Source organism: Apostichopus japonicus, chromosome 4 (genome assembly GCF_037975245.1).
Source record: "Apostichopus japonicus isolate 1M-3 chromosome 4, ASM3797524v1, whole genome shotgun sequence".
NCBI lineage: Eukaryota > Metazoa > Echinodermata > Holothuroidea > Aspidochirotida > Stichopodidae > Apostichopus > Apostichopus japonicus.
Genome location: NC_092564.1, coordinates 26,307,747 through 26,331,598, shown reverse-complemented (window position 1 = coordinate 26,331,598; position 23,852 = coordinate 26,307,747). Strand labels below are relative to the sequence as shown.

At 37.6% G+C, this 23,852-nt stretch overlaps 3 protein-coding genes across 6 annotated transcripts in view; 1 reads left to right on the top strand and 2 right to left on the bottom strand.

The window, feature by feature from the left end:
- Window positions 1-23,852, bottom strand: part of LOC139966965 (uncharacterized) — a 66,480-nt gene that overhangs the window by 7,232 nt on the left and 35,396 nt on the right. The gene's annotated exons all lie outside the window — the stretch shown is intronic.
- Window positions 30-19,200, bottom strand: LOC139966970 (uncharacterized). 2 transcript variants are annotated; one of them, XM_071970509.1, is made up of 3 exons: window positions 18,988-19,200; window positions 2,277-2,392; window positions 30-1,696 (listed from the first exon to the last, which is right to left on the bottom strand). In XM_071970509.1, the coding sequence occupies exons 1-3, from the start codon at window positions 19,096-19,098 to the stop codon at window positions 1,516-1,518; spliced, it is 408 nt and encodes a 135-aa protein (XP_071826610.1). In that variant the 5' UTR covers window positions 19,099-19,200; the 3' UTR covers window positions 30-1,515. The 2 variants fall into 2 exon arrangements, 1 of the variants encoding a protein (XP_071826610.1); XR_011792817.1 differs by lacking the exon at window positions 18,988-19,200 and having other exon boundaries at window positions 30-1,677; window positions 2,277-4,862.
- On the top strand, window positions 5,943-23,701 carry LOC139966971 (diacylglycerol kinase beta-like). The gene is made up of 12 exons (XM_071970510.1): window positions 5,943-6,149; window positions 6,807-6,920; window positions 7,452-7,629; window positions 8,095-8,199; window positions 8,824-8,972; window positions 10,181-10,266; window positions 11,599-11,688; window positions 15,465-15,625; window positions 17,278-17,433; window positions 19,105-19,327; window positions 19,971-20,152; window positions 20,952-23,701. Exons 3-12 carry the CDS (start codon window positions 7,624-7,626, stop codon window positions 21,099-21,101), a joined length of 1,308 nt encoding a protein of 435 aa, XP_071826611.1. The 5' UTR covers window positions 5,943-6,149; window positions 6,807-6,920; window positions 7,452-7,623; the 3' UTR covers window positions 21,102-23,701.

Below are 23,852 nucleotides of genomic sequence, written 5' to 3'. Positions count from 1 at the left end.
AACTAGTGCAGAAAAAGACAGTAAGACACAAGTCTCCCTCACAGTCGATAGAAAAAGTAGTTTACTGAAACCTGCTGATAGAACTTTTCAAAGATTTTGTTTTTAAAGTTGATAGAAATGTGTTTATTTTATACTGTAATAGGGTGAAACTGTATTATACAGGCCGGTTATTCAAAGTTGTGTCCAGTTTTAATGTTGCCAAAAGTTTGGGGGAGGTGGGGGTCACCATAAAATTTGGAAGAAAAGAGTGGGATACCTCCCAATAGACCAGGCCACAATATGCCCCTCCCCCAACTGCAACTTTGTCTGTTTGTCACGACGAGATTGAATCCACAAGCTGTGTGTGGATAACGATGCGGCTGAAGCCTTCAACTAGTTCAAGAAGTCTGCCCTCTATGCGAAGAAGCGCAAAAATGGAACTTTCGAGTGTTGCAACCTGTATATGACAGTGTGACCATGTTACACTGATCTGTACACTAACTAATCTGTTAGTGTACAGATCAGTGCCACGTTATCACGACCACAGAACCAGGAAGTAGTTTCTAACTATTATCTGCTGTTATCTGTAATATTCTTGTAAATAGGCCTTGAATTCTTAGGTGCTTTTATGGGTACTGAATAGGTATTGTGTTATTCGACGCGACTGTAACAAACAAACATGGTATAGCATGAAACAGTGAGATATGTCTGATCGGTCTTCTTTCTAATCTAAGTAGCATACCTGTTCCGCGAACATACAGTCCCTCATAACCGTAGATCATATTGAACCTAAGCCCGGACCGTTAGAGAGTAAGCTATGTCAAAGCCTAACTTGTAGGAACGAGAGGTGAAAGACAGGTTGAGTGACATACAGACGTTGCACGCAGTTGACAATTTTTAGGAGCAACCTGGAGAGGGATCATAATCCCGCCCTAGTCATAAACTAATAGTAGGCCTAGTACTAAAGTTTCATGTGTTTCTGGCATAGCTTAATGTTGCAAAGTGTTCTAGCCTAATTATAGTCAGTATAGCCAGCCGTCATAATTTTTGTAATAATCTGTGATGATGTTTCAATTCACGCCAAATGGACTTCTGAAGAAATTTCAGATAAATAGAAGTAGGGTTAGAAAGTAAGGCTGAACAGGCATATAGAGCATGTCGACCAATCACATCAATTCAAAGTATATGGTTTATAAACCGTTACATGTTGAGGATTTTCTATACTTCAGTATCCTTTGGGAAAGATATAATCCTTTAAACTTTTCAAAGGGGAAATTAAAAAACCTTTCATTCGATCTCACACACCTTGAATATGAAAACACAATAACAGCTCCCCAGTAGGCTTACATATTGAGTGGGGATTATTATTAACTAAATCAATCTCTTTTTATTTGACTGGTGGAATCTCTCACCCCGCCCCACGACACCACTTGGTGGTTTGACCGATTATGGGCTTCATTCAGTTGATCATAAATCTAGTCCTTGTCAGTTTTGCTGTTCTTTAGATTTGGAACAGTCTTCTACTTCCGGTTGCTCTTATTCTTTGACATCAGCCGTTTGCTCTTCTATGACATCAGTCGCTTGTTCATCTTCAATCGTCAGCTGCTCCATTCCTGCCTCTGTTTGATCCATCTCTGAGGCCGGTTGCTCTTCTCTCGCACGTTGATCTACGTTGATCTCTTGCAATTTCGTTCGTATCTGCTTATAATTAAAATGACTACGTATGCGTCCAAAGACATTCATGTAAAAACAACTAATGATTGCTTTCATTACAATAAAGGGCTTTCATTCAGTTTCACATCAAGTGACTGCAGCTGGTGTTTTAATATTCATTAAAATTGTAGTGCTTTAGATCATTTGAAACAACCTATTCAAATTGTCAATTGACATCTATATTGTTTAATGTAGGCCTATCTTGCAGTGCTTGCAGACCACACAACAGCCAGAGCTGAGTAGTCAGTATGTTTTGCCCCTCCACGACCTCAAACCTTATCTGTATTTGGCGAATTAACAGTGCAGGCTGCAGTAACTTTTTCTCACGTTACTTCCTTTAAGATTTGCACTATATGCCAGATGGCTGGAGTGAAAACACTTTGTAAATTGCAGCAGACAGCATGCAGGTGTTTACACGAAATGGTTCAACAGCTTTTCTCGAAGATCGGATGTTCAAGGCGACCAACATAACTCTTATACAGTGATGTGCGCTGCATCAATATAAAGTGTATTTTTGTTTGCTGACTTAACTACACTAATCCTAATGTTATTCCTACAGGGTCTCCATATGTATATATACTCACTGTAACTCTGTTGGCAATTTTTCTTTCTCCTCCATCATTTGGCAAACAGCCACTCGTAGAGTCTCGTGGTAAATGAATTCATTGTACTGTTTCCTATGGTCCTTGTTTTTCCCAAACTATAACATTAATCAAACATACATAATACTTAATAAAGACAAACACACCAGAAAAATTCCACTTTACGACCAGTTTCGTCCTTTAGGTAGGAATCGAACATTGGACTTTTGTGTCAGAGAGTGAAGTCTGTACTGTACCATACCACTCGACCACAGTGATTCTACTGATATGGTGCAATTTTGACCGGTCTGTTAGGGGTTGAAGGTTTTTTTTCTATATTAGTTGTCCATAGATTTTTGTGCAACATTATGGGTATGTTTTGAAGTGAATTTATTACAAAAGCAATGATCCACAGGAGATGCGATGAGGTCGAACATGATGTGTGACTGGTGGCAAAAATGAAAAAGTTTATGGATGAAAAAAAAAACTATTGGGAAAACTTGGTTCTTAGGCAAAACTGTACCTCTGGTTGGTCATTTTCAAGCCCGAGAAATGCCATTTATGGTGATCTGGGGGGTTCTCAAAACCAGCGCGCCAACTAATGGTGGCGCTCCTCTTTGATAGTAATATATGTATATACATACATATATTTATACATTATATCACGAAGCCCGCGAACACTGTGGGGATGAAAGTTGCTACACGTTAGCACCCAAGCATGTCTCCCCTCCCCCCAATATTTGAAACAAATTGCCGCCCCTGCGTAACGCCAATACCCAACCAGCTGCATATGCCCTCTCATGTCAGGGGCATCGGAAGCTTTTTGTGATTGGTACGGCAGATCAGAGTGTATACATCTTTCATAATTATCGGGGGGACGTTTGGTAGGTCAAATTACGCTACGTGCCAACCATTAGCGTAATGGAGAAAATTTTGAAATAATGCCTCCCAGATTGCAGGAAATGGCACTTCCCGAGCTTGAAAACAAGACCCCTGCCATGCCAGAGTAGTCTGTTTCTGTACCCGATTAATTTTCTGAAACACATTTTTGAAGTATTTGTCATTTTGGTTCTTTATATTTTGCCATATTTAGCTCATACCAGCATGCTGGTGTGAGCTATTGTTACAGTGCGGCGTCTACCACTCTATCACTCTATCATTCTATCACTCTATCACTCTATCCGTCAACAATTGGTAAAACCGCTCCCACTCGCACAGTGTTTGATGGAATTTCATGAAACTTGGACACAAGGACCATTAGGTATAGGTCCATCAGAGATGATCCAAAATTTGGGGTCAAAGGTCACCTGTGGGCCGTAATGGGCCATTTTGTGGAAATACGCAAAATGCTTCTTCTCCTACAGATTCCATGGTACAATGTTGAGGGTTTGTCACGATAGTACTATGGTAGTTTTACCTTCAGGGTGTTCATGAATTTGAGATCAAAGATCAACTAGGGGTCTTTTGTGGCCCGGGCCGCGGCCCTATATTTTCAAATTGCTCCTGTTCGTACAGTGTATGGCCAATTATAATGAAACTTGGTCACAATGTTCCTCGGGATGAGAGTTACGAGGGGTGTTCGGAAAATTGAGGTCAAAGGTCATTTAGGGGGTCATCGGGGGTCATTCTTTGTAATATTTTCAAATATCTCAATCTTCTCAAGATTTTGATGGATCATATTCAAAGTTGAACTGATGATTGTTGGATTGTGTATGAATAAGGTGATGCCTAAAAATTTTTGGTCAAAAGTTAATTAATTACAATTAATCCCCATTGTTTAAAAAAATCTGAGCCTTCACTTTTTGCCAAAGCTCCTTTAATTTGTCTCCCAGTGTCTGCAGTGTTTGTTTACATTTGTGGTTAAGCTCTGCAGAAGCTGTTAGTGGAATTAAAGCAGGACTGGGAGTTGTTATTAACTGTTGAACTGTAAGCATGAGAGCCCTATAGCCAATCAGCACTTGCCGATTCTTAGAAGTCTTTGAGCCTGAGGTATGTAGGCAGCTTGTGAAGTTATGCCTTGTAGGGAGTGCTTGTTATGTCTGCTAAGGTAGAGGGGAGAAAGTTTAATAGGGTAGGTCAGTGGTATTGTTTGAGAGAGTGGGTAAAATAGGATTTAAAGGGGAAAATAGGAATTATAGCCAGTGGTGTGGCCAGGATTCTGCTAATGGAGGGGGGGGGGGTATCCCTCACGGGCCCAAAATTGGTTTTGTGGGCCCTACATTTTTAGGCTCGAAAAGGTATGAGCTTCTGCACCATTGGTGCTCTAGTTTTTTCTTAGTCCTTTTTTTCCCTTTTTTTTCGCCGTTAATATTGGTCCGGCCGGCTCCGACGCCCCTGCATGTACCTGTTCCTACCTACCCTAGACCTGGCACTAGGCCTATTCCTAACAGTAACACTAACAGTGGTGGGACTAAAGATAGGCCAAATTTAAGTCAGGCTAGGCAATATAATTCCAGACATAGTCTATCAAGTAGATGATGAGAAGACTATGCCTAGCCTAGTAGTAGTAGTAGTATAGTACTTGGTAGAAAACAGTAATTCTCAGTGTGTCAGGGGAGCAGTGGCAATCCTGATTGAGCCGTGTGAAGGGTAAGCAGGTTAGCAAAGACGGCCATGGAACAAGCAGACAAGCATTGTATATAAAGCATGCAGAGTAAGGTAAAAGAATACAAGCAAATATGTTTCAAATTAGAAGTGTTAAGGCCTACAACAAAATAGATACAAAATGGAAATTAAACTTAACCTTAGAGTTGCGGTTAGCTGAATTTATTGGGAGGCTGTTCCAGCCTTGGCAATACCACCCTCCCAGGAGTACTTAGCCATAAATTTTTTTTTTAAATTCCTTACTGGTGTATGGACTGTTCTCCAGAAGTAAAATTTTCTTTCAGAATATGGGCATTCAAGCATTTAAGACTCTCCCCAAACCGCGTGCTGAACAGGCGCGTAGCCAAGGGGGGGCGAAGGGGGCAGCCACCCCCCCTTTGAGCATATTTAAAAAATTTTTTTTTATGTTTTTATGATATCGCTAGTAATTTCAAAAGAGAAAATGCTAAGATGCAACTTACAAGGCCTGGGAAGTGCCATTTCCAGCGATCTGGGAGGCATTTTCAGCCAAAATTTTCTTGTACGCTTCACGCCAACCATGGTGGCGCTACGCTTAGATAGTATGCAATGCCGTATATACGGCTCTGATATTTTTTCTACATTTTCGCCCCTCCCTTGGCAAATTCCTGGCTACGTGCCTGGTGCCGTGTTCTGAAAAAGTTAACTTTCGGTTGCTTGCAAGTGAAGTTTTCTTTTGTCACTACAAAATGCAGACAGTAATGAAATGTGATACCTTTTTTCTTTTATCTAGACCTGAGATGTCCATCTCTGCTATGTACACCGTGTTGTGGGTATTGACCGTAGCTGTATGTACTGACTGTACACCAGTGTCTAATTACCGGCGGTCGCAAGCTGTGTGTGTATTTTCTGGGATCGATGGTGGTGTCTAACACTTCTGTTACACCTCATTAGAAACTAGGTCAGATCACCGGCAAGAGACGTTTCTCTGTGCACGAGTCTTCACACCAATTAAAGCAATTCTGTTTAATAAACCACATAAAAGCTAAAAATGGTGATTATTTATATCCTTTTTTTGATAATTGTATGTGTTTTATTGTCTTGCAGTGAAACCACGATTTTGTCGCCTCAACTGGACCCAATTATTTTGCAGTGTTTAAGCAGAGAATTAAAGAATGGTTGAGAAATTACCAAACGTGGTGATTTGCTCCAGTTTGATCATAAGAGTCAATGGAGAGAGAAGCATGTTTGAAAACCTGTTACTGCAGAGCTACTCGTCAATATCAGTATGGTTTGAGATGAAGATAAATCCTGGTGAGAAATTCCCCTCCTCTTATAGATATCAATTTAAGAAAGAGAGAGAGAGGCAGGGGGGGGGGGAGAACTGGTAGCAAACAGTGTTTTATCTACTGCAAAATGCCTCTGTAGGGAAATATGTCAAAGTTTGAGAGCCTGCCATTTTGATCCTCTCAGGATTTTATTCAGAGGCTAACTTAAAGGAATGACATCAAGGTCAGATTTAATTTTGATATGTTTGTAGGCTATCAAAAAAGCAGTCAAGGTTGTATTTGTGATACCACTTTTCCTTTGCGAGAAGTGACCATTTACGCAGCCGAGGTTCATCAGTTAAAGTGACTGGACTATATAGGCTAATACATGGACCGTTAGATTTCTCAGATCCATCACAAAACTCATTTGGAGAAAACAAATAGTTTTGTGGCCTCAAATGACATGTTAACAAAACATTTATGCGATTTTCAGGGACAGATGGTGCTGAATTAACTTGAAGTCTAAAAGGTTGCTATGTAATCAAAGGGGAGTTAATGCATAGATTTGATAACAGTATACTGTATGCCTAATCTATATAGACTTTAACCATTAGTGAGGATTTCTGGCCATTTTGCTGCGAATATCTGCAATGAATCCTTGTCATCTTAGTGGTTCCATTCATTCTTTATTTTCTTATACTAGAAACATTTGCAGAAGATTTGAAATCAGCCGAGATCATTGTTGCTGATGCAAAGGATTTTTATCAGCTGTTACCGTTTGCTCCAAATTTGAAATGGTTTCAAGTTTCCAGTGCAGGTGAAGTAATTTTTCTCTTCTAGTTTTATAAGATCTTTTTGCCCCTGGGCAACAAATAAAGGGTTTACAGCACATACTTGAAGAAGCATGGGTTTTTATAATGGATTTTGAACTGGTAATATCAGTGACATAGATTCTGTTGTTTTCATATCAACACAGCTATCCAATCCTTACATTACTTCTATGAGTCTTTTCCATTGTATGTGGAGGGTGGGGGTGGGGGGGGGTTGTCAGTCATCAGGCCAGTACCACCATGTAACATGCCTGTGGGGAGAACAAATTTACAAAGAACTGACTTCACCAAATGGTTTCCCAACAGAGTATTTAGTAGGACCTAGTGTTCAACAGTGTGTAAAACACTGTAAATCTTGTCTCAGAAGAGCCAATGGTTGCAAAATTAGTATTTTCTGATATAAATATCAGATACTATATTAATATTTTCAAGATGATGATAAATGTACCTCTGGTTATCTCTTTGAGTTCATCTGGACTAATTTGCGGTCTAAGTGTGACAATCTATCACTCTTGCAGGTGTTAATTTAATAATGGAGAAAGTCAACAGGAGCGAAGGAACTCCCCAATACCCTTTCACCGTAACAAGAATGGGTGGTACATACCACTCTGCGATAGCAGAATATGTTATTGCCCAAATTATTTCCAGGGAGAGGCAGTTTGAGAAAATGAGAGAGGAACAGAAAATAAAATGCTGGTAAGCTTTACAAATTTAAAATAGGTTTTGATCCTTAATGTAATTTCTGCAATTGAAGAGTCTGGTATTGCAAAATGTTGTTTCCAGAGGAAAGCATTTACGAAATTGCAACAGGAGACAAGAGGCTGATAAGCTATGCACATTTAAAACAGGTTTGTAATCTTCATTTAGTTATATATTACTTATATATATATATATATATATATATATATATATATATATATATATATATATATATATATATATATATATATATATATAAGCACTACAGGTTTTGCATCCAAAAATATCTGTCGGTTTGTTTTGTTTTGTTATTTTGTCAGGTTGAGTTGTATCCATTTGTCTAATTTACTTACCACATAACACAGGCATTAAAATCTTTTTTCTAGATTGTTAGAATTATGTTGTCTTTAGGCTACAATGTATGACCTCCCATTGTAATGTCCATCTCTCTCTCTCCTACAGCAAGAGAGGAAGAGCCTAACCTCTAAGGAGGGAGCTTCATCTGAAGATGTTGACCCATCAAAGGCAAGAAAGGACTCTATTTCCATGGAAGGCCAGAGCCTCCAGGTAGGGAGAAAACAACACTCTATATATGTAACATAACATTGAATAAACATTGATAATATGTTGGTAACATTGGTAATATAAGTAATCGTGATGGTATTAACGTTCATTTCCTGTTCGATTTATTAGTTATAGCGTATTTGGGGTTTCTTTTGCTAATTTGCAGAACAGTGTTAGACAGGAAAATGGATTGTTCCTGCATGGAAGCTTCCAAATACCAAAGTGATGATATGTTTGAAGTAGGTCCCTTTCGTTTCCCTCTTCATCCTATCCCTGCCCTATCCCCTGCCCCTTCCCCATCCCTACCCACCTGATATTTTCAGTATGGCCCAAATGGATCAAGAATCACTCATCCAAATATGTGCTTACTCCTGAAAGAAGAAGGGGGGGATTTGCTTTCTCCTTCAAACTCTTGTTTCAAAACTAAATGCCCTGATGTGGCTTCTAACAGATATCATCTCCCATAGGTCACTTATGTAGCTTTTATGTGTAACCTGTAATGTCAATTCAGAGCTTACATTGCATTATAAAGTGCATTAATACACACAAATCCTGCATTAATGATATCATTAAACAAGTTATGCACTGAGTCATTCAACCACGTCTTTCTTCTTCTCTATACTTAAGGTCACGCCTCTTCCAGGGTCTCATCCCTTAGTCGTCTTTGTAAATCCGAAAAGCGGGGGAAGGCAGGGAGAGAGAATCATGAGAAAATTCCAGTATCTTTTAAATCCCCGACAAGTTTATGACCTCAACAAAGGTGGACCAACCCCGGGGTAAGTAGTTGTGTCCTTCTTCTTATTCTTTGTCGTTCTCCTGTGTTTTCTTATATGAATGAGTCAACTAGAAACAGAGAAGCCTTGACTGTTGGCTCCAACTCTTGAAATGTATTTATTATGACAAAGAATCTACCAGAACACAACAGATGAAGCAGTGTTTTACAGCAATTTGGGCAAAAATTCTTATATCAGACCTGTTACTGAAGATACCATACCCGTGCAGTTCATGTAACTCACTTCTCAAGCATTAGCCGAAATAATGAGAAAATTTGTCTACAATTTTGCCATATTCAGATTTGTATTTTTTTTAAAAGAAAATATTGATGATGATGATGTGAAATCCGTGGGATGAAATCAGTAATTATTTTCTACATTCTATCGGTGAAAAGGAACCAATTTGAATCCCTTTGCTTTGAGTAAACTAAGCTTTGGTATAAAAATTGGCATGTAATCAGACTCAAAAGAGCTGCTTTGAGCATCTTTGAGCCTCTTTTCACCCACGCGAGACCCTCAATGGTAATCTCTTTATCCCTGGTGAGACCCTCACAGGTAATCGCTTTTCACCCACGCGAGACCCTCGTGGGTAATCTATTTATCCCTTGTGAGAATCGCCTAGTCTTTCATTTGGCTTTACCAACTAAGCTCTACAACCATATTTGATTATCGAACCCAGTGTTTGCTCAGCATACATAGGTATCTATATTGATGAACCTTCTGAGGAGGAGGAGAAAAAAGGGTCACTTTGAATTGTGCATAACTGTACAACCCTTCCACTTCTTCTTGTAGGTTAAAATTAGATTTTATTGTGTTTTCAAAATAATATGTAAATGTTTGCAAACTAATATGTAAATGTCATAAAAGCATACTTTATAAATGCATGGAACTTTTATCATTGACTAATATTGCAAAGTATATTAGAAGAAAAAAAAATGAAAAAAAAAAAAAACATGCATTTTGCTTGATTTAGCAGTTAGAACAAGGACAAGCTTTCGACTTGTCATAAAGTCTGTAGCATATGGTGTTTGTATCAAGGGCTGGTAGCAGTATGTTAGATTGATCTCAGCAGGAGAAGTTTTCATGCTGTATGATGCAATACCACACGGCTGGCTCCGCCTTTCCCCTTCCCCCTCCCCATTCCTGACACACTCCAGGTGAAGTATTCCAGATTTGATTACATTTTGTTCCATTTCTGCTTCTCTTAACAGATTAAAATTCTTCCGAGACGTTCCGGGATTCCGTGTGCTTTGTTGTGGTGGTGATGGTACCGTTGGATGGGTGCTCGACTGTATCGGTAAGCCTTTGTCTTAAAATCATATCGTTTATGTATATATATATATCCTATGCCCAGTGATTAATATCAGATATTTGCAGTTTTCCTGAAATAGGTCTGAAGTAGTCCAAAGTTATTACTTATTGCAGATTTGAGCATGTTTTTTTTTCCCCTTCTTTTTTGCAACCTCATCCTTCTTTCTTTTTTCGAGGGAGAAAAATGCTGACCAATGTTTGCAACGTCATTGTCGACAATTCTCACCAAACTTAATGTGGTCAGAGATGTTCAGTCTCCAGGGCTTATGAACATCTATTCACTGTACTATGATGTATCTAATTCATGTTTAATGTGGCTCCTACTCCTTTCTAGTGTCCATATATGTGCCAGCCTTGTCTGCCATAGTGGTCTCCAACCTGTGACATCCACTGCGGGAAAAAAAAACATTTACTTTTGCCGATAGAATTCAGTATCTCTTTTATCATGGATGACACGTATAAACTCAGTTTTTGTCTAATCACGACCGAGTCATCAGTCGGTGATCAAACCTCTCTGTCACCCAACGAAACACCGAGGTTTTCCTGTCTAAAAAAAGAAAGTGACCTCTTGCACTTACTTTTGCCGATAGAATTCAGTATCTCTTTTATCATGGATGACACGTATAAACTCAGTTTTTGTCTAATCACGACCGAGTCATCAGTCGGTGATCAAACCTCTCTGTCACCCAACGAAACACCGAGGTTTTCCTGTCTAAAAAAAGAACGTGACCTCTTGCACGCATTTATATCCGTCTTTCCAAACATTGGATTCATTATCACATCCTGTCTTTGTTACACAACAATTACGAGGGCACCGTTCATTGATAATTTCCATACGACAAACAGGGAGGGCTTTTACAACATGTGGTATGGGTATTGTAAAGTATCTTTAGTACAGTGCCATATTGTTGCATGGTCTAGATAGCCTTAAGACTTAGGAATTTGCTCATGCGTAGTAACAATTATCTAGCTGCAGCGTGGATTTCACAATGGGAATTATAACGATGAACAAAAAAGTTGTTTTTTTTAATTAAAAAAAATTTAAGGAAGTTGTACTTTATTAAATCCCAATCAGGATAATGCACTTTCGCTGAAAAGTTTACAGAGTATAATGAGAAAATGAAAAGGTAGAGCTGTCATTTGTGTTTTGTTGTTTTGTTTTTTAGAAATGACAACTCAAATATTTAGAAACATCACCCGCCTGTCTTGATAATCTCAAACGTACCAATGAATAATTCTTCATTTTAACATGTACAATAGCTTCCGTTTCAACAGCACGAAATGTATGATAATGATGTCATATGTTTTGTTTTTGCAGATAAACTACAGATTGAACCCAGACCTCCTGTTTCTGTGCTTCCACTAGGTACTGGTAATGACTTAGCCAGATGCCTCAATTGGGGAGGGGGTAAGTAAACTCTTGTCCTTAAAAAGGTTAAAACGATAAATGTTTATATATTCTGGTTTCTCAATGATCAATTGAAGAAAAAAGAGCATGGCCAGGTGAAACAAGAAACATCTTAAAGATGCACTCACACAAACCTGTCTTACAGGTTATTAAAATGAAATGAAGGTTGCAGTTGGAAACTAGTGGGCTACTCCTAATTGATGAGTCTCAAGTTAAAATAGGAACCATCATCTGTGGATTATCTGACAGAGATCTGAAGAAGGACTCACCCAAACAGCTAAGATAAATCTGGTTTCGTTTGGAAGATATCCTAGTTTAAACTGGTCGTGTCTGCGAGCTATCATGTTGTAAATCTGTGATGTCATAGTTGCCATTAGGATCTGAAAACCTTTACTTTCTCTTTGTTTTCTCCTTCCTATTTTCAAGGTAGAATGTTAACAATGTTGACACTAAAACTAATGACATCATTAGGTCATGTTAAGAGTTTCAATATGTTAGATTCAGCATTGCAAGAACCCATATCCATGACAGGAAGCAAACATAAAACAAAACAATAAAATAAAAATAAAAAGTTAAACAATTTGAAGCATTTGTGGCTTGATGAGGTCACATTTAGACTTGATCAAGTCTTTGGCCTCTTTGTGTGAAGAAAAATTAAATCTCTGATATAATCCCAAATGGGGTTAAAAAAAATTGTTTGGGCTGTTTGGGAAAGTTGTTCATGGCAACAATCTCTATCACATTCAAACCAATTTTGATGGTTAGGTTTGTGTCTCCTATAATACCCAATATCATTGTTCTTGGTGCTGTTTTGGGCGGACAAATAACAGAGTATGTTGCTGGTTCTTATCTTCACTTTAGTGGTTAATTATTTAACAACAGACCAGGCCAGGAAAAAAGAGGTAACACGGGAACCTGGTTCCCGGGAAATTTTAGTCACTCGCGGGAAATTTTGGAGCAGAGATAAAAAAAAATGAAAAAAAACAAGACAGCAAAAACAGAGAACTATAAAAAAAAAAAATCGCCCTCGTTATATCAGGTGTCTGTGTAAAATTAATAGTGACATGCGTTTGCTTTAGCAGCGCGATAAGTTCTCACAATCTCGCATCAAATTTGAAGCAGTTCGGGAGGGTCGAGCACAATTACCGGGAACTTCCCGCAAAGTCACTGGCAAATTACGGCTTCCACGAAGCAATTTCAGTACCAGCGACAATAACCTAACATCCACACAAATCTCCGACCACATGGTAGCCTTACTTCACACTAAGTCAACGTGGAAATCTAACCTAGCGATCTGTTTATTCGCTCTAGTTGTGTCGTAAATAAAAAATATTTTAATATATAATAATATACATGGAAACTGCAATCTTCGACCACATGTTAGCCTAACAACCACACTAAGTCAATGGGAAATGTAGCCCAACGATCGTTTCGCCAAAAAAAAAAACAATACTTTGCGTAGCTTTTTTACATACTTTCCAGGCTGCTATCGTCGCGCATGGTACCCGAACACCACACGTAGTCAACGGGAAAATCTAGCCTTAGCATCTCTTTATTCGCTGAAATTGTGACGCAGTTAGCTAAAACTAAAATATCCATGAAATACTGCAACAAGCATGTTAGCCTAACAACCACACTAAGTCAATGGGAAATGTAGCCTAACCATTGGTTTGCCAAAAAAAAAAAATGCGTAGCTTAGTTTACAACTTTCAATTTGCTGGAAATCGGCATTTGTTTGGAAGGTGTGTGCTATGTCTTAAATAGGGAAAATTGTATTTTATATTGGAGTAGTTTCTAGTTGTTATTATTTCTTTACATCAATCTGGTAACATTCTAGAGTAATTTCAAACAAGTTACGATGGTACAATTTGCTTTTCAGTTGATTGGCCTGAGCATACATTTTCTAATCGAACTCGAACGGAGTTAACTAGGTAACGAATAGGTATGTTTAACTTCAAGTTTGTAACATTTCTATTTGTTCATAAACGGTATAATACTGAAAATAAGTACAAAATAAAGTCGGAATGTAGCCAATATGTAAATAAAATTTACACTTTGGTAAAGACTGAAGATGGATGGTTTGTCTGAGGTGCTTTTTGAGATGGATATTTTGAGTAACTATTCTTAGCCCATTTCAAGCCATTAATAGGTGACATACACGTCGAGGTAGTTAGGCCATTCGCTGAGCACAGTGCTGACTAGGTAGGATGTCATATTTTCGTATTTTGGAAATTTGTAAAAAAAAAAAAAAATCCCGAGAAACTCCAGAGGTTGTTTGATACAAACAAAGGATAACTAAGAGCCTTTGTATTACAACGAAAGCAAAAGGAAACAGGAAAATCACAACAATAATTTTTTCTATCACATATTTTATTGCTGATTTCGTATAAACGGGATATTTTCTCTTTTTGAAATAATCGGAATCGGTACGATTATGAAAAAATAATCGATATTTTCTGTTATGCATAATCGTTTGATCCCTAGAACGGATTACTAGTTTAATCCATGTGCGAACGTGATAATCTAATATCGTACGTCGAGTATGAATGAAGGATGGTGTCGGTTGCTTTTTTCCAAGGTTTGTGCTTTTCTTTTGGAAGTGTATGATAAAAAACAAAGGCCCTAATATAGCGTGTTATTTTTTATATTTTTTTTATAACCGTGCGTGTAAGAGTATGTACATACTGTAGCCTAGGCTATGCATATTGAATGTATGGCATTGACAGTCTCGGAACTAAGTGCTTTGAACCATAGATGAAAGTTGAGGAAAATACCGGTTGTAGTTACGATACCGGGATTTCATGTTGCAACAAAACGACTCATGTGCTACCGTAACATGGTTTAACACATTTGTAGTACACTGGCAATCACTGTAAAAATGGTCCACCAAATCGCGTCAATTGGGTCTTAAATTTTCAAAAGCTTCAGACACCCCCTACACTGCGTTCCGCGGCGGGAAATCCGACTTCGTCGGATTTATGTTCCCGGGAAAAAAACATTTTTTCTGACCGTGCAACAGACCATAGTGACATGCATCTTTAAGGACTGCCATATTTCTTAAAGTCTGACAAACTTTGATGATAAAAGCTGTGCAATATACCACATTTGGAACTCGTCATTCCATGATGTCATCGTGTGTTATACTCATTGGTGGTATGAAACTTTTTCGTCAGTGCTGTCGGCTTAATTCAGAATTTTCATTTATAAACCATGCCTATTTTATATACCCCCAGATACTGCCTGAAATTATGGTGGCACAATACATTGATTCGGCCTGAATTTCACAGGATTGGCTGCAGTGTTTAGAATTGTAAATTTCTATCTGGAATCATAGCGACACATTAAACAAGTAAAACAATGAGAACTGTTTGAATTCAAGGATGGGAAGGGCTCAATGAATAATTCATTTAAATGATGAATATTCATATTCTCTATTAGATCAATATCGTGACTGAGTATGACGTTGTCAAATTTCAAGGCAGTTTTGCTCATCACAAATACAAACTGTGTTGACCTTTAGGTAATGAGGAAATGACACAGAGATTTTTATCTTGATGAAAAAGAGTTTTTCATTCAACAGCACGGAATCAATAACCTCAAAAAGATAACCAATTAAAATCTAGTATTAAAACAGACTGTACTACATACTAAGTTCTCACTTGTGACAAAGTTTTGTTGACAGTAAAGAAGATTTTTTTTCCATTGTAAGGTTGTTTTTATCTTTATTGACTTGAGTATGTTTCAAGATACTAACTATAGTAAATTATCTGACATAGGTTACGATGGTGGTGACCTCTGTAAGACCTTGATGGACGTAGAAGATGCCACCAATGTGGACCTGGACCGATGGCATATAGAGTTTAGTACCACATCAACAGAGGAACAAGGAGATCCAGTACCATATAATATCATCAACAACTACTTTTCCATTGGTGTTGTAAGTAAAAACCTTTAACCATAACTTGTAGTACAGGGCTGGTGTCGTATATGGTAGTAATATGTTGTAAAAGGTGGACACTGTACATTGTAATATGCAGATATTTGGTGTTGTAAGTAAACACCTTTAACCATCACTTGTAGTACAGGGCTGGTGTTGTATATGGTAGTAATATGTTGTTAAAGGTGGACACTGTACATTGTAATATGCACATATTTGGTGTTGTAAGTAAACACCTTTAACCATCACTTGTAGTACAGGGCTGGTGTTGTATATGGTAGTAATATGTTGTAAAGGGTTGACACTGTACATTGTATTATGCAGATATTTGGTGTTGTAAGTAAACACCTTTAACCATCACTTGGAGTAGAGGGTTTGGTGTACATTGTAATATGCACATATTTGGTGTTGTAAGTAAACACCTTTAACCATCACTTGTAGTACAGGGCTGGTGTTGTATATGGTAGTAATATGTTGTAAAGGGTTGACACTGTACATTGTATTATGCAGATATTTGGTGTTGTAAGTAAACACCTTTAACCATCACTTGGAGTAGAGGGTTTGGTGTACATTGTAATATGCAGATATTTGGTGTTGTAAGTAAACACCTTTAACCATCACTTGTAGTACAGGGCTGGTATTGTAAAAGGGAAGTAATATGTTTTAAAGGGTTGATACTACACATTGGTAAATTGAGATATTTTTGTGATATGAAATCATCTTATCTTAATTTGCAGGGGCGTGGTCTAATTTATGGTAGTGATATGTAGATGAGGTTGGTGCTGTAAGTAGTAACATGTAGATGGTTGGCACTGTTAGTATTAATATGTAGATGAGGTTGGTGCTGTTAGTAGTAATATGTAGATGAGGTTGGTGCTGTTAACTTAATAGTAATATTTAGATGAGGTTGGTGCTGTTAGTAGTAATATGTAGATGAGGTTGGCACCGTTAGTACTAATATGTAGATGAGTTTGGTGCTGTTAGTAATAATATGTAGATGAGGTTGGCACTGTTAGTAGTAATATGTAGATGAGGTTGGTGCTGTTAGTAGTAATATGTAGATGAGGTTGGCACCATTAGTATTAATATGTAGATGAGTTTGGTGCTGTTAGTAATAATATGTAGATGAGGTTGGCACTGTTAGTAGTAATATGTAGATGAGGTTGGTGCTGTTAGTAGTTATATGTAGATGAGGTTGGCACCATTAGTATTAATATGTAGATGAGTTTGGTGCTGTGAGTAATAATATGTAGATGAGGTTGGTGCTGTTAGTAGTAATATGTAGATGAGTTTGTTGCTGTGAGTAATAATATGTAGATGAGGTTGACACTGTTAGTAGTAATATGTAGATGAGGTTGACACCGTTAGTAGTAATATGTAGATGAGGTTGGTGCTGTTAGCAGTAATATGTAGATGAATATGTAGTATGGAGTCAGTTACTTACAATAAGCACAGTGTTTTTAATCAATGGGCATGTTTATCTTGATGCCTCGCCAAGTATTGAAGCAGTCTCTGCGTGTCATCCTTTATTGCCAAAACGGAACCAAACTTGCCCATTTAAGTGATATTTTGTGTCTGCAAGTACTTGTGTATTGATTTATGTGACAGTTTTAAAACTTAACAAAGTTGTTTTCTCTTTTTCATTTTCACAGGATGCTTCAATTGCACATCGATTCCACATGATGAGGGAGAAACATCCCGAGAGATTTAACAGCAGGGTTAAGAATAAACTCTGGTACTTTGAGTTTGGAACTTCAGAAACTTTTCAAGCAACTTGTAGAAACCTACATGAAGATATTGATATAATGGTGAGTTGTAAATGCAACAGAGATTGTCATGCAAGGAAATAATGGGGTGAAGGGAGGCGGGGGGGGGGGGGGGGGGAGGGGGTCCTTGGAGACAACTTGGTGAAGGGGGAGGGGGGTCCTTTTCATCTCTGCACAAAAACTTAAAGTAGTTATTAGCACTAGTAGGTATTAGCACTGGCTTGTGTGTCGACCGAATTATAGACGTACTTTATAACCTAAATATGCCAAAGAATGCATCAGTTGGCATGTAAAATATTTATTTATTTCTGAGGGCCCCCCTACAACAAACCCAGGGCCTCACACCCTCCTTCTTAAATTCTGTATCGTGAGTAGGTGTTATAGTAATTATGGGTGGGTGTCAGAGTTTGGTGTAGGCAGCAGTCTGAAATCACATTTTACTAACAGCTGACATTTGGAATAATGTAAAATTGTAATTAAAACCACTGGTTTGTTTGTCACTGTAATGGATACTGAATATTGCTGCCATCACAGACAGAAATTCCCACAGAGGAAAATAACACAGATGAACTATACCAGTATAAATTTGTGGCATTCTGTAATTTCAATTCAGCCTTCAGGACTTTTATATCAACTGTTTTGCTATGAATTTCCTTTACAATGAATTACCTTTTGGAGAAGCATAAAATCATTTGTCCTAATGAGACATCTCAAAAACTTCTACCTGAAAGAAAGCATGGAAAAACGGTTTTATTACCATTCACAATAGGGACTTCATTTTTAATGTTAAAGGTAACACCCATTTCAATTTTTCGATTGCCAATGATTCCTTTCAAAGTATCTCAGTGATTCTATTTGGGTTACATGCAGGCTCATAATTCAATACAGATATTATTATGCAGGGATGTCATTTATGCACTCGCTAAATTTTGGTGGCAAAGTCCGCTGTATCGTAAACACACTTTGGGCTATAACCAAACTAATACAACCTTCCCTTTTGGTGTATCAATGTAAAGAGAAGTTTTGGGCCATAAAGTTTTTTGATTTTATTACAGCAAATTTGGTTAATGTAAACAGTGCTTTGAAGCAATCTCCCTTTATTGGCAAATGGATGATTGATCACGTAACCATTATTGCACTAAGAGCATCAGTTAAACCATAAATACCAACATTGAAACTAGTTGCTTGAGTAAGATACCTCATATCATCAGACAGTTATATCTTGATCAATAAAGTCATAAGATGCCAATAGAGCTCTGTATATAGATTCCATGAGCTGTCTGCATACCCACCTCCCACCCTCCATCCTGTACCCCTCCCCCACTACTGCATGTGCTCTCCCTCCCCTCCCCATCAAGATGTGTCTGGTAGGTATTAATTTTTAACTTAGTAGCATGATTGCCGTAAATAAAATCAAGAATGATAACTGTGTTAGTTGTGTGCTGCAATGCAATGCTTGATTATGTATCAGTTAATTTTCATGGTGATGTTAATTTGTTATTTTTGGTTTGTCTGTTAAGCTGTGAATTTGATCTGTATGATATTACTTTGTTTTCCTGCTCCCCCTGCCCCCCCCACCCCATTTCATCCCGGTACCCATGGTAATTCTAGTACCTGTTTGTATTTTTTCTCGTCATGATATTCGCAAAACCCACTCTGTCCTAGTTTTTTACAAGAATTTTCTTTGCATACGTCGCTTGTTCCCATTTACATTGTGACAACGTGTCGTTAGATCTCGGCAGTGGTGCGCCCATGGAAGGTATCGCCATCCTGAACATCCCAAGCATCTACGGTGGCTCCAATATCTGGGGAGATACCCCGAGTGAGAAAAAGTGCAGGAAGCTTGCCAAACGGGTACAGAGGCGGAGAGAAGGAGACAGTCATTCCTCAAGTGGTATTACCCAGTCTGATGTGGACCTCATGTTTGCCGAGCAGTGTAAGTATTAACCGTCATTGAAAAGTGCCCAGTATCTATATAGACCATGTCAGAAGCGTTCTCAAGTTTATTACGATTTTACTCAGATTTTCTGTCTGAGGAAGAAATTCTGCTGTTTCTATAAAGATTTAATATGATTGTTGTAGGAATTTATTAATAGTAATAATAACTTGCTGGTAGCTTTATGAAATATGTCATTGCTAACTGAATCATCCTGACTGACATGGCAATTAAAAGTAGAGAATTTGGCCAATCAATGACCTTCAAGATTTTAAAAAAGTACTTGCTCTGCTTGTCAAAACATGAAATAGGTGGAAATAAGATCTATGGAGACTGTATGGAAGTTGTGGCAAGGTGGAAAGTTTGAGCAGTAATGACAACTTTTATTTCTTTAGAGACATGTCTGTACTGCATGTATTAGAATATATTGTATATATATAAATTTATTGTAATTGTTATGATTTTGAAAGCTACCCTTTCAACTAGGTCTTCCATATTGTACAGTGGAGAACGATTTTAGATGTGAGATGTGACTGGTATGGGTGAGGGGCGTGGGGGTACTGCAAGGAGAAAAAGGCAACTGAAAAACTGAAAACATTCCAGACAATATTGTGACCTTTATAATGTGTTTACCCCCTTACAGCTATAGGAGACAAACTCATCGAGGTTATTGGTATTGAAAATGCCCTCCATGCTGGTCAAGTAAAGGCCGGTATTCGCTCCTCAGGGAAAAGATTAGCACAATGTTCCACGGTAACAATAAGGACCAGGAAAAGATTTCCTATGCAGATTGATGGTGAACCATGGCTTCAACCTCCATGCACTGTGAGTATCAACAGTTAACCGTGGTTTCAACCACATTTCAGTTATGATGTTACTCTTATTTCTCAAATTACTTGGAGTATTCAAGAGGAACAGCAAGACGTTTATACACTGCTCCGGATAGCAAGAGCAATTAGAAAAGTAGGAGGATTGAATATCTGTCAACTTTTTATTATTACAATTCAAATCAAAATCAAATTTACGCAAGTGACAGTTTGTTTATAAGCTAGTAGTTTGTCTCATTCAAAGTGTTTTAGTTCGGTTTATCAGTTGGTAATCAGCCTGAGAGATTAACGATAAAAGCTTCATTGCTTTAGCCCGATAACTACATCCGAAGCAGACCAGTTTAGTCATATCTGCTGTGAAGGAGGTGTGGTAGATTAAGGCTGTGTTAGTAGTAGATTAAGGCTGAGTTTGTGGTAGATTAAGGCTGTGTTAGTGGTAGATTAAGGCTGAGTTTGTGGTAGATTAAGGCTGTGTTAGTGGTAGACACCACTTTGAATACCCTGGCTTCAGAAGAGCATCATGAAAACAGAAGCTTAGCTGTTTAGTTTTAATGGTTTGGCATTCTAAGAGTCTCACTCCCACCTCCTGTGCCTTGCTTGCTTCAAAATCTCCATATCACTTTAAGACTGAGATCTACCGGATGTAAGTGGATTCAGTTCTCTTAATAACAACGGAGCCTAGTTGAGACATCAATAATGTGTCATGGACAAAAAGTAACAGAAATTCCCTTGCAGGTCTACCTACCATCTTCCTATAAAAATGTTGCAATTGATTGTCATCTTTCTCTACCCTCCAGATTAACATTACCCACAAGAACAGCACTCCAATGCTGCGAGGGCCGCCTCCCAAACAGAGTTTCAATAAAATCCGGAGATTTTTCAGCAGAAGAGACAGTAGCGATGAAAGGTCTGCGTTGATAGGAGATCCCAGCAGTACAGATTTGTGATGGAGTCGATGTACATCCATAAATGAACAACTCTGGTGCAAGAGGATAGGGGGGAAAAGCAACAAAGAAAAACATGATGAAAGAAAAAGGAAAAAAAGGTTGAGGAAAAGGTGTCAAAATGATTTGCTGAGATTATTATAGTACTGCACTGCCCATGTAGGGAGCAAGTAATAGTTAATTGGATGGTGTAAATGCAGAAATTCATTTAATCTCTATGATTCTCTACCGATATATTTAGAGGATAGAAGTGACAAAAAAGAAGAAACTTGAATAATAGGAGAGGCATCTTATTGATGGTTGTCTGTATAACCAAATTGTTTTGTGCAATGTCTGGAAATTAGAGAAGATTCTTTCTATGTTTAAATGAAGAAGAGATATGAAAAAGGTAAATTGCCAGAAAGAAAAAAATATCAAAATAGAGAGAGTCAGTTTGTACAGTACTGTACATGATAGCTATAGCCATGATGTGGAAGAAAGTAAGTATTGTCACAGAATCCATCATTCGATGCTAGCGTTGATTTATAAATATGCATCACATTTCATTTCACAGAACCTTGAAATCAAGTTTTACTCGGAATTAATCTAGGAGAGGATTATGATTGGCTGGCTTTGTAGCCGTGAAGGGAGTTGAATATTAAACCCACAGTTTGGGAGAAAAATGGCATAAATTTGAGAGAGAGGGTCAGTTTGTACATCCAAGTAAGATGAACTGAACCAGAACAAAGCGAGAACTAATTTGATGTTTAATGAATGTTGTGGAAGAAAGAATAACATTACCGGCTAAAAGCTAAGTAAACCATCACAATTTTTTGGTTAAATACAAACCCAAAACTAGATGATTGGTACATAATATCTAACATTAGATGATTGATATGTGGCATCAAACACCAGATGATCGGTAAATGCCATCCAAAGCTAAATGATCAGTACATGGCATAAGACAATCCCATATGATCGGTACATGCCATGGCCAGCTAGGTAATCGTTAATTGCCATCAAGACACAAATTCTGGAAAATTGAATACATTTTGAAATTATCCTAACTAAATACATTTTGCTTAGGAGATAAAGCATAAAGATTGCTTAATGGGGTTGAAAATATAATAGTTAACCCGAGTATAAAACCTAATCCAAGAATGTAAGATTAAGAAGAAGTGAGAAGCTGTTATGACGATCTTCAAGTCTAAATTGACAGACACAGAATGCAAAGAGTCTGTATAAATCAATTTGGAAAATTTTCAGAAAGTTGGAAATGTTTTTCAGAAAGTTGCAACATTATTATTTCATCTCAGGGAATGTGGTGAATCCCCTGACCTACAACAGTCACTAATGGCTTAGGATTAAAACAATTTTATTCCACTGTTTGTGAGTTTATGGTTTGTCAAATAACAGTTTGTGATTCATGTCCATGAAGTACTCTCAGATGGACGAATGGGACAAGTGGTTACTCAGTTTTGTAGAATATCGAAACCTTCCCTCTGATGTCAATGTGATGGTTTTGAAACTTCTCTTGTAACTAAAAATCACTTTTTTTTAATTTTATTATTTCACAGCTCAGTTTTCTAATGAACAGAGAATAAAACAATAAATCGTGGAATTATATTTCGATTAAAAACAGTTGTGTGGTCCCCTGTTTGGAAATCATTGCCAGCAAATCATCCATTTCTTTGCAGAAGGGAATTATGAAGGAAATTAAGTTTGGCAGAAAATATTCTCACATCTTCTTTTGAATTTGAAATTGTCATTTGTTTGCTAGCATAACCTTGTACATAAACACACCTCTATCCAACATGGTTTCGGTTTTGTTTTTTATTAAAAAATTATAACTGTTGATAATTTCAACGAGTTTGGATGTGTTTATGTTACAACTGTGTTAAGAAACAGACCCTTGAAAAAGCAGACCTTTTCAATATTAAGAAATATCTCTTATAATCAGCTCTTCACTGTCTGTTAGACCATTTTTTTCCCTTTATATCCTTGACATCATGTCTTGATTCCCATCACTACGGTATCTTTTATTTTGATTATTAATATTATTATCTATTTGAATAATTGTCTTTACCCTCTTTATCTGTGTTTTCATGAACATACTATTTATGGAAATGCTTCCAAGGTGGTGTCTCTCTCTTTCTCTCTGTGCGAGGACGCTATAGTGAAAATAGAGGGCGCTTTAGTGAAAATAGAAGGTGCTTTAGTGAAAATAGAGTGTGCTACAGTGAGAGTGTTGTCAGCTGGCTCTGAGGTAGTTGGTTTCAGGTTATACTTTGTTTTTTGGAGTTTTATTTTCATATTTCTGGGATCTTTTCAAAACCTATTTCTTTTAATTTTCACTGGAGAGCTGGTCTTCCAAGATATAGATCTTTTATATTCTATTGTCTCTTTATTTATTATATAATCTTACGATGTATATTTATTGTGACTTTAATCAGAACATGTGATAACTTTGTGGAAATTAAAACGTTTTTCTTTGTAATACAAACTGAGATGTAATAATTAGAGGGTGAAAAAAAAAACCTTGTTTGGCTTTCAAAATTCGAGTAGAACGCTACAAGTGTATTCTCTAGTACAAGTAAAACAAACAAAGCTGTCCTTTGTTTGGAGTTCATAGCTGTCCTTTGTTTGTTTTTCTTTGTTCCTTTGAATATTACAATACCCCTTTGTATTTCCTGCATGATATCTCATCTATAGCTTCTACTTGTAGACTTATCTGCCTGTAACTGTATGTTATTTTTTCTGTTTGTTATCCTTCTG

Excerpts from the sequence above, each read along its gene's own strand:
- LOC139966970 (XM_071970509.1), bottom strand. The coding sequence starts at position 19,098 with ATGGGAACAAGCGACGTATGCAAAGAAAATTCTTGTAAAAAACTAGGA. Across the intron at positions 2,393-18,987 it reads AGGTACTAGAATTACCATGG|TTTGGGAAAAACAAGGACCA; the intron begins GTACCGGGATGA and ends TTAATGTTATAG. Across the intron at positions 1,697-2,276 it reads AAATTGCCAACAGAGTTACA|TCATTTTAATTATAAGCAGA; the intron begins GTGAGTATATAT and ends ACGCATACGTAG.
- LOC139966971 (XM_071970510.1), top strand. Across the intron at positions 10,267-11,598 it reads ATGGGTGCTCGACTGTATCG|ATAAACTACAGATTGAACCC; the intron begins GTAAGCCTTTGT and ends TTGTTTTTGCAG. Across the intron at positions 20,153-20,951 it reads GGCTTCAACCTCCATGCACT|ATTAACATTACCCACAAGAA; the intron begins GTGAGTATCAAC and ends TCTACCCTCCAG.